This window comes from Cydia pomonella, chromosome 26 (genome assembly GCF_033807575.1).
Source record: "Cydia pomonella isolate Wapato2018A chromosome 26, ilCydPomo1, whole genome shotgun sequence".
NCBI classification, from domain to species: Eukaryota; Metazoa; Arthropoda; class Insecta; order Lepidoptera; family Tortricidae; genus Cydia; species Cydia pomonella.
In genome coordinates this window covers 5,309,873-5,320,856 of record NC_084728.1, presented here as the reverse complement: position 1 = coordinate 5,320,856, position 10,984 = coordinate 5,309,873, and the positions used below count along the sequence as shown (strand labels likewise).

Below are 10,984 nucleotides of genomic sequence, written 5' to 3'. Positions count from 1 at the left end.
CCGCGAACGCGAGTGTGGATGGCCCTCGCGTGGATTTCGCAGATTGTTCACGCCTTCGCGCCTTATTCCCCGTTTTTTGTCGGTATTTGGCCCGCGTCAAAGGAGACGCGAAGCGCGAACTTGCAAGACTCCACACTCGCGATCACTTCGCGCCGCGATTCGCTCACGTTACGAGTCGGTTAATCTGGGCGGCTACCGGGAAATTCTGAATTCGTCAATTGCGGGCATTTTTCTCTGTCAGTCTAATTACGTCTTGGTGAGAGTAAAAGAGAAAGATCCCCGCAATTTGCGAATTTCGGTTTTCGCGGTAGGCCCCCTGTAACTCAGTTAAACTGTCATAACCTTAGATGTAAACGTCAAGTTGACATGACATTACGATATTTACGATTACGTCATTTACGCCAAGAATACGGTGCGGATCGTTTATCAATTTGTTTTGGTTGGAAACTAACGTGAAACCACTGTGAGACCTTGCTGATTGCCGGATAATTATGATTCTTTAGCGTTTATTATCAAGAGTGTTCACGATGGAGCAAGTCTACGCTTTGGAGGTTACTTTAATCGAATTTGTTCAAGACTGGTAAGCTTTGGAATTATTGTTGTTTATGATTTTTTTTACATTACTATTAATTTTATTGATAATAAGTGTATATTATAATTATTACCTATATTTTACCGACATCGAAACCTATGCGAAATTCATATTAATGTTGTTCAAAAAGATTTTGATACAAGATTTTGCATTTTTTTTTTTAATTTGTTGACGAGGTTTTTAGAAATTTTTGTTCACTTGACTTGATCATCCTGTTATTTAGATATGTATGAGTTCTCTAAAAAAAAGGCTCATTATCCTAAGCAAATTGCTAATAAACTATTAAATCCTGTAACTACAATTTTAATTTTTATAGAACTTACCTATTTAACACATCTGTTATATATGTTTTAATAAGTTTATTAGAATTAAATAATGCTGAAACGCAGTTCACAATTACTTGTATTAAAACTATGACATTCAACTGACCTTAGCAACTAACAGCAGTACATTTATGGTGTTATCAACCCATGACCATGACCATGACCATGTCATTTCACAAAGACGCGTGCCATGACTTGTATTGTCTTGTTATTGAAGGTTAGATTTGACAAATCTGCACATCATCTATATAAACTCTATACATATAGCAACAAGGGACTGCACGTTTTTTGATGCTATAGGGACCGTGCGCGTTGGAGGGTCTGCCATCTTGTGGCCTGAATCTGAACCATAAACATGCACATGTACACGTCACGTGTTTTCTTGTGCATAGTAGGTTCTGCCATCTTGTGGGCTACATCAGAACAAAAAACATCACATTTACGCCTCGCGCCAAAAATCTGACGGCTCCTGTGCTGCCTCCTACAGTTCATGCATGCTTCCTATAGAGTTTTCGTTATATAGAGAGAAATTAATAATAAAGTAGTTTGAGTTATATGGAGTGAATCGATATATCAAGACACGTCTTGTGGAGTTTACACTGTATATTCATTAACCCACTATAAGCCTTAATTAGCTTTGTTGGTTTTAATCTGTCAGAATGTATTTGTAAGTGTAAATCAATATTTTATTTATTAGGCACACAAAATAGATAACATTTATTACATGAAATAATTAGTTATGCAGTAGCTAAATGCAACCGGGCTCTGCTAGTATTAAGAGGCTTTTTTGGAAGCACCAATGGCAGCATTCCACATACATATTGTTGTGGTTAATCAGATGTACCTAAATTAGAAACCCTTTGTAATTGTTCAAATCTTGCAAATGACTCTTTCATCGTCCATGTGCATGCTACAGTGAGAATTGGAAAAAAATTCAGGGGAACTAATGCAACAAGAAAACATACATATATAAGTAAATAGTCCAAGGGAATAATATGTGTCGTTTCCAAACAAAGAGTCCCACTTTATATGCTCTTATATGCTTTGTATGCTCAATCTGTGTGGACCCGCTTAATTGTATAAAGGTACTAGCAAATCTCGTGCTTATGGTAAGCAACAACAAAGTGGGACCTTTGACTAGAGTTTGATACATATTCTGTTATGATATTTACCACATATGCATTTTTGTGGTTGTTATTAAGAATATTAAGCCATTCCCATAATCGGCCATCTATTAAGCCAGTAGCGGGTAAACTTTCTTCATGGGTGGCAAGAAAATTTAAGAAATTTCACAGGAGGGCCAGAATTGCAGCAATTTTTTTTATTAATTCACGGGCTACTAATTATTTCGAAGGGGCCTGATAAATTCCTCTGAGCAAAGTGTGAGGCATCAGTTACGTGTGTCCTTTTTCTAATTATTTTCTAAGATATTGTCAGGTAAATCACTTTTTAAGTTTTGTCCCTATTCACCCCAGTCGTTCCCATTCACCCCAGTTGACGGTTTTTATATCGTAGGTTCCGTGACTGGGATGGGTACCTAGAATGGGTGAACGACATCTCGAACCCGCACATGTTGCTGGAGTTCCTGTTCCCTCTCATCTCCATCGTGGACTCGGTGTTTGCTGCCCAGATGCTGTTGGTCCTGAGCTTCGGGGGCTGGCTCAACACTGTCATGAAATGGTAAATTTAAAATTATTGCTATTTTTACAAGCTTTTAACAAAGAGAATTTGAAATAAAGGTGTATTGTCAAGGAATAAAACTTTGTAGCCATGTAAATTTACTGCCATCTTTCGACACATACTTAAAACTTTTAGAACGCCATTTGACTTTGATCCTTATTTACTATTTTACTGATATGTGTTGAATTTGTTAAATATCAAAAAGTGGCACCATATAATATATCAAAGGTCAAAGGTATAGCAGCATCGCTCCGAGCGATGGCGCCATAACCTTTAGGTAGTGCCCGGTGAGATGGCGCCACTTTTTGATATTTAACAAATTGAACACATATCAGTGAAAGAATAAGGATTAAAGTCAAATGGCGTTCTAAAAGTGTTAACTATGTGTCGAAAGATGGCAGTAAATTTACGTGGCTACAAAGTTTTCTTTGACAATCCACCTCTATTTCAAGTTCTTTTTGGTGTTAGTACCATGGGACGATTGGGACGCTAAAGGATAACTCATAATTCCAGGTGGTTGCTAGAAGACCGTCCATACTGGTGGGTGCAAGAAACCACGTTCTACACCTCGCACCGGCCGCGTCTCAAACAGAACCGACAGACTTGTGAAACGGGCCCGGGCTCACCCTCGGGGCACAGTGCAGCCGGCGCCGCGGCGTTGGTGCTACTGCTCATGTTCATATCACACATCATGCGAGATCGGTGAGTTTGTATGGTTACTACTATTGCTACACCAACATATTAGAGTGGGATGGACATATGGCTCGTGCATCGCGCTTTAACAGACGCTGCAGATATGTGAAACAGGACCAGGGTTGCTAGCTGGTCACAGTTCACCCGGCGTCGCGGCGTTGGTGTTACTGCTCATGTTCATATCGCACATCATCATCATCATGCGAGATCGGTGAGTTTGTATGGTTATTACTACTGCTACAGCAATATGTTAGAGTGGGACGGACATATGGTTTCTGCATCGCGCTCTAACAGACGCGACAGACATGTGAAACAGGACCAAGATCGCTAGCTGGTCACAGTTCAGCCGGCGCCGCGGCTTTGGGCTGAGTCGGACTCGCACACCGAGGGCTCCGTACTTTTTAGTATTTATTGTAGTACCCAGCGGTAACAGAAATACATCATCTGTGAAGATTTCAAATGTATAACTATCACGGTTCATGAGATACAGCCTGGTGACAGACGGATAGACAGACAGACAGACGGACGGACAGCAAAGTTTAAGTACGGTACGGAACCCTAAAAAGCAGTACCTATTACATATGAAAGCAAAATAATGTAAATGATCAAAAACGCTTACTTTCTTCCTTCACCTCTGACCCGAGAAGATTTAAATCCCTCCTAAATAGTAGGTTTACCTAAAGGTTGTCTGGTAGAGATCACTATTTAGTGATAAGACCGCCTGTTGTCACCTCTGTCTTCATGTATTATGTATGTCTCTCTGTAAATGTTATTTTGAAGTTGTGCAGTAAAGAGGATTTGTATTGTATTGTATTGTATTGTAGGAGGGTATCCCAATATGGGACTGGCAAGAAACTCGGCGGGACACATCTTTAAAAAACATTAAATAAGAAAAAATACAATTTTGATTACTATTCATGAAAACGTTTGTTTTATAGTAAATTCTACATGCGCTATTGGAAGTACGTCATGTACCCGCTGTGCGGCGCTGCGATGGGCTCTATACTGTTAGCTAGAGTGTATGTCGGGGCCCATTTTCCTCACCAATGCCTGCTTGGCGCCTTAGTGGGTGAGTTTAACGTTACTTCTACCTTCTGCCATAATTGTTAATTTAAAAGTTTTTTTTGGTTGGAAATTTTAATTTTTGTGAAAAAAAAATTGTTGACCATATACATATTACATTCTGTATATCCGTATGTTAAAACCATTTTACTCGAAAGCTGCATTTTAATGACATTTTAAAAATAGGTTTATGTATTTTGTAAGCCGCTACTTTAGAACTAAAAAGAACGTATTTTTAGACAGGCAAAAGTGGAAATATTTCTTAAATAAAAAATCAACGTGTGGGTGTGGCACATCGTTCGATAAGTCATTTAAACAACTTTAAATATAAATAATAAATAAATATTGGACATTCTTACACAAATTGACTAAGCCCCAGAGTAAGCTCAAATGGGTGGCTTGTGTTGTGGGTACTCAGACAACGATAAATATAATATATAAATACTTAAATACATAGAAAACACCCATGACTCAGGAATAAATAACTGTGTTCTTCACACAAGTAAATGCCCTTACGGGATTGGAACCCAGGACCATCGGCTTCATATGCAGAGTCATTACCCACTAGGCCAGATCAGTCGTCAAAAAAGGTTTAAGGTTTCTAAAAAGGTTATTTGATTCAGTGAATACTTTGAAAATAATTGCTTCCAAAGTACAACACAATGTGAAAATATTGCAGGCGCCTTCATGGCACCAGCGTTATGCATCTACGTGTCGGACCCGTACATCTGGAAGTACGGTCCGGAGCGGTCCGGCGTGGCGTGGCACGCGGCCGCCGCGCTTATAGCGGCCGCTATAGGAGGAGTTACCTACGCCGGCCTCAAGATATGTGGGATAGATCCACAGTGGACCGTTAAATTGGTAAGTTTTCTACCTGTTAGTATGTCTTACTGGCGCTATGCATCTACGTGACGGACTGGACTCGTACGTCATGAAACCAAGCCATAGTTTTTAAACCGAGGAGTTAGTGAAGTCATGTCAGAGCTTCGGGGCTTGACTTTTGTTTTTATTGTATATACAATAAAACCAAGTGAGTCTTGGCCGCCAATTTCACACGAAACGTTTTTGGTAGGATTTCTATATTATACAAGGTGCCCGTGAGCATTGCGAGAGATTTTAACGGTGCATTCCTTATGGCAACAGAAGCAAAAAATGTTATATGACTTTTTGTGAAATTGAAATAAAAAAATAGTTTTTTTTTTCTCTCTTTTTTTTTAACACTCCTGTACTTAAAACGTATTTTTTATTAATAAACACATAACCTAAAATTAACTAAAAAGTTTTTGGGGGTAGCCTCTCGAATACATTTTTTTAATTTATCGATGTCAATCAATAGGTATGTCCAGACTAGACCTCAAAGTGGCAATACCGCAGTCAAAAATGTGTTTTGTACCGACTTATGGTGAAAGAATGATTTCGAAAAACATTTAATTATCTCTGAAACTAGGCCTAATCCAGAAAATTTTATGACCTTTTAGTTTCTAAATATTACCAGGAATGCTTAGTTAAAATGTCTCGCAATGCTCACGGGCACTTTGTATCTATATATCCTAATAGGGTTCATGTAAATACTGGCAAAAGACTTTCGGTAACACATGATTATAAAGTAAAGTTAATGACTATCATGCTGCGTTTTCAGGCATTTCGTTGGTGCCAGCAACCTTCAGAGATCCACGTGACCACGACACCTCTGTTCGCGCTGATGCAGTGCACCGCCGCCATGTTGGGGTGGGCTCTTAGTGTGACCCCAGCAGTGGCCGAGTAAGTACCCTTATCAGAATGGTCTTCAAGAATGACTTTCGGAGGTGCACGACACCTTTGTTCGCGCTGATGCAGTGCACCGCCGCCATGTTAGGGTGGGCTGCAGTGGCCGAGTATGTACTTTTATTTTGGTACGTCATTGATTTTTTTATATTATGTCAAATACGGCCCATCTTAGGTATACTAAGGCCTAACCATCAAATACTATAATATATACGTGTCTCTACCCTCTGGACAGAGATGAATAGGAAGTGTTGATTAGGTTATTTCTAACCTATGAACAAAGTCTTATCCCAAATGAAGAAATTAATGATGTACGATTTAATATTTCGGAACCTCATTCGGAACATTCTGTATCCAAATGTACAATCGCCCTCGAATAGGAAAATTGTTTTAGACAACGAGAAATTTAACAATCTACGCCAGTGAAAGCAAATAGCTCGAAAGCCAACTCACCCGGTCTCTGCACGACGAATCGCTTTGTCGGTACCGACACTCTTCATTGGCGAGCTGATGCTGTAGTGGCTCCGGTGAGGGTTTCGAGCACACAAATCGACAGTTTTTTTTAGGTATTTTTTATTTTTCACGACGCACGAGCTTGCGTATACACGGCAATTAAAGAGTGTGTCATGTCACTAGTGTCACTTTAGTCTTTACGTTATTGTGAACGACTAATACAATATGCTCCTATTTACTGTTGATTTATTTGAATTAATTTAACTTTAGCGCCGGGAACAACTCGTGGGGGCCTCTTTGAGTAGTTTGTTAGTTTAACTTAAGCTTAATTTATAATGAATGACATAATTATCTATTGCCGTAATACAAGTGTATTGTTGACTATTTCAATATAAACAATGATTTCTATTTAACTTTTAAAATATATTTTTTTATTAGAACATTCCTGAGAAAGAAATCTACTCGGGATCTCGATCAATGTCCAGAGAGTAAAGACACGTTGTATAATAATATTTTTTTTCAGATACCGTCATTACACGCCACACCGCTCGCTGATTATATCATCGTTCACAACCGGCGTTATTATGTACGGCTTCCAACAGTTATCGGCACAAGTTGACAAGACCAATGTTTTCAGGTAAAACTTTATACTTAGCCCAGGAGGTTAGTACTCGGCTTTCGCATTTAGGCACTTGTACTATTGATCTGTGTTTGAGATCTGACCTCCTGGATGCGTCGGCCCTCCGGCCCTACCCACGCGGAGGTCAGCCTTCGGATCTAGCGATTTAAACACTTGTACTTTAAAATATTTGGAACCTTCGAATCGGTCCTACGCAGAGCTCGGCCTTCGACCTTCGTATTTAACTAGGTAGACACTTGGACCATTGTTTTTATATTTTGTACAGTAACTGTTTTGCCCGTTCGGATCAACGAGGTCCTCCTCCTTAATCCTAACGGGCAAATAAGTTACTGACAATTTTTTTTGTTGCTCACTGTACTACTTCTCATATGTCTATCAAGTACCTACTTCTTCTTTCGAGTGTATCATCAGGTCAGCTCCATGTTGGCATCATTTTTCTTTTTTTTTTTTCAAATATTTACACGGCATTACAGCATATGCCAATACACCGAATAATTAGACTATACAAATACAAAACATATATAAAATAAAAAACAGATATTCATTAATAATCAAATGCAAGTGCTGGAAAGCCTATCATCCATCATCTCACAGAATCTCAGACACTCCTGGCACACATTCGCCCATCTCCCCGCAAACAAGTCACACTCTGGTGCCGATGTCAGGAGTGCATTGAGCAGCGATAACGCGCGGAGGAGTGGCGAGTTCCTGCGCGATACTGTACGCGCCGCCGGCACGGCCAACAGTGGACGCGTTCGCGGCCTCAAGAAGACTCGAGGAATATCCGGGACGTACATAATATTGCATTGTCACTGGAATTAAGAAAGTAATCCAAAGGACTATGCGTCAAAATGGTCCAGAAACCGATCATCTACTCTGCAGCAAATAACGTGGACTTGCCTTGCCTAGGTTATAAAAGTGACGACACTGGCTAATATACCAATATCTCAGTTCTGCAATGGAATTCCGCTTGGTGCCCATATATCGAAATGTAGTACATAGAAATACCTATCTAATGATCTAACTTTCATTTCTGTTGGTTTTTGGACCAGGCTCCATACAAAGTTTCCCGTGGTCCTTTCAGTTGAATCAGATACCAGGAAGTGGTTCATTTTTAAAGGGCTCCCTACGGTTTACATCGATTTTTGACTAGTTTTGAGTCGTTACTCCTTCATTTGCATTATAGATAGAATTATAAGACAAACGGCTATCGGTTCTTTAATCTTTTATCTCCATTTTTGTCTGCCGGATTTTGAAAGAAATCAACACTTTTTTTACATTGTCTAAAAAAACACTTTTTTCGTTACTCGATTGCTGTTAAGGATTTTACATGTACGAAATCTACACATTTGGGTTTGTCTTCGACGTCTCTAAAAACTGGTCAGATATTTAAATTTTAAACTAATTAACACAAAGTTTTTTGGCCTAAAATTGTTCAACTTTAATGCCAAATATCTCGAAGACAGTGAACTTTGAAGTAAATATGTGACACTATACTGCTTACAGCCGTTGCTGTTAATATGATAAGCTGCAAAAACAATAGAAAATATATCGAAGGTCATTGGCGTTGGGGAATATACGCGGGGAAGGAAAATAAACGTGGGTAAAAACGAACCTTCGACGAATAACAGAGGTTTCCGGATTATTAAATGTGAAATAATTTTAGTACCTTTTTTTTATAATTTATTTTTCTAACCCTGGCTCTTCTAGGCCACTTCGCATGGGCACAGGAATGAAGGGTATATTTCGAATATATATTTTATTTTGACAGGTTCTACGCGAGTCACTTCGTGCTGAACACAGTGAAGCCGGCCCTACTGCTGAGGCTAACTCCGGCCCTCGCGATGCTGCCTTTTACCTCCAAGGAGAAAATCGAATAGACAAATATTGTTTTAGTATAATTGTGTTCTACGCGAGTCACTTCGTGCTGAACACAGTGAAGCCGGCCCTACTGCTGAGGCTAACTCCGGCCCTCGCGATGCTGCCTTTTACCTCCAAGGAGAAAATCGAATAGACAAATATTGTTTTAGTATAATTGTGTTCTACGCGAGTCACTTCGTACTGAACACAGTGAAACCGGCCCTATTGCTGCGGCTAACTCCGGCCCTCACGATACTGCCTTTTACCCCCAAGGAGAAAATTGATTAGACAAATATTGTTTTAGTTAATAATTGTGTTCTACGCGAGTCACTTCGAGCTGAACACAGTGAAGCCGGCCCTACATCTGAGACTCCGGCCCTCGCGATACTGCCTTTTACCTCCAAGGAGAAAAATTCAACTCTTTGAACGCAACGTCTATGAGTGAGGCCACACTGGGGCGTTGCGTCGCGTTGTTTCGTCGAAAACACACCGACACACACGCCGAAAATACACGCCGTACGATTTAGTACCTAAATAATACAATGTGTTGTGAATGTGTGATTTATTTATTTATCCAAAGATGTTGCTTTTGCACTTTTTATTATGATGTACTTCAGTACCTATATGTAAATATGCTATATGAATACCTATAGGTACCTATATGTGTAGGGTTGTCAACCTTAAAAAATATAGCCACATTTTTTATTTTTTATATACTTGGGTATGTGTAAAGGTAGAATATATTTATTATAAACTATACCTACGCAAACGCTGTGATATATTTATTTAGCAAATTTATTTATATTAAATGCACCTTAATGAATAAAGGAACGGAAGCAATACAATCACTGGTTTTATTAACAAATATGGACCTCTGACTATTCGTCATATTATCAAAACGAATTTGAAATAGAGGTGGATTGTCAAACAAAATTTGTAGCCACGTAAATTTACAGCCAATTTTCGACACACGATTAAAACTTTTAGAATGCCATTTGACTTTGATCCTTATTCTTTCACCTATATGTGTTAAATTTGTTAAATATCAAAATGTGGCGCCATCTCACAGGGCACAACCTAAACGTTATGGCGCCATCGCTCGAAACGATGTCGACATACCTTTGGCCTTGATCCATTAGATGGCGCCACTTTTTGATATTTAACAAATTAAATAAATTAAATTTAAATGAATGTAAATTTACGCCTATTTCAAATACTTTTTGATGTTATTGATAACTAGGCTCTGCCCGCGACTTTGATGTAGGACGATAACGATGATGATGACTATCGATAACGCCAATGATATATAGGGAGCGTGCATGAACTGTAGGAGGCAGCACAGGAGCCGTCAGATTTTTGGCGCGAGGCGTAAATGTGATGTTTATTGTTCCGATGTAGCCCACAAGATGGCAGAACCTACTATGCACAAGAAAACACGTGACGTGTAAATGTACCTGTTTATGGTTCCGATTCAGGCCACAATATGGCAGACCCTCCGACGCGCACGGTCCCTATGTAACTCCGTATAAGATACATAGTCTACGAAACAAACGTGCCTCGAAAAATCAAGAAAAATTGGCCTATACTCGAGTAGATGGCCGTTTGATATTTAACACATATCAGTGACTGAACATGGGCCAAATAGCCATATGTCATTCTAAGAGTTTTAGTTTAAAAAAAAAACAATGGACGCGCTGAGACTTTGCCCCCTTGTAAAACAAATAACTACTGTTGATGGTATATAAATTAAACGAAATAATAGCTAATTTCTCTTTTTTTTATTTTAAACGGATATTTGTAACTTGCTACGCATAACCAAACGGTTAGAATTACACCAAGCTAAGTTGGCAGCGATTTTGGCAGCCCAGACGGTACAAGTGTTATTTAATCGTCATAATCTAATAGAAGTTGGAAGTT

At 39.2% G+C, this 10,984-nt stretch overlaps 1 protein-coding gene across 1 annotated transcript; it reads left to right on the top strand.

Moving 5' to 3' along the window:
• Nucleotides 1-358: 358 nt before the first annotated feature.
• LOC133532277 (glucose-6-phosphatase 3) lies at nt 359-9,912 on the top strand. The gene is made up of 8 exons (XM_061870875.1): nt 359-580; nt 2,431-2,595; nt 3,109-3,297; nt 4,227-4,357; nt 5,030-5,211; nt 5,990-6,111; nt 7,091-7,204; nt 8,979-9,912. The coding sequence occupies exons 1-8, from the start codon at nt 528-530 to the stop codon at nt 9,085-9,087; spliced, it is 1,065 nt and encodes a 354-aa protein (XP_061726859.1). The 5' UTR covers nt 359-527; the 3' UTR covers nt 9,088-9,912.
• Nucleotides 9,913-10,984: the final 1,072 nt, after the last annotated feature.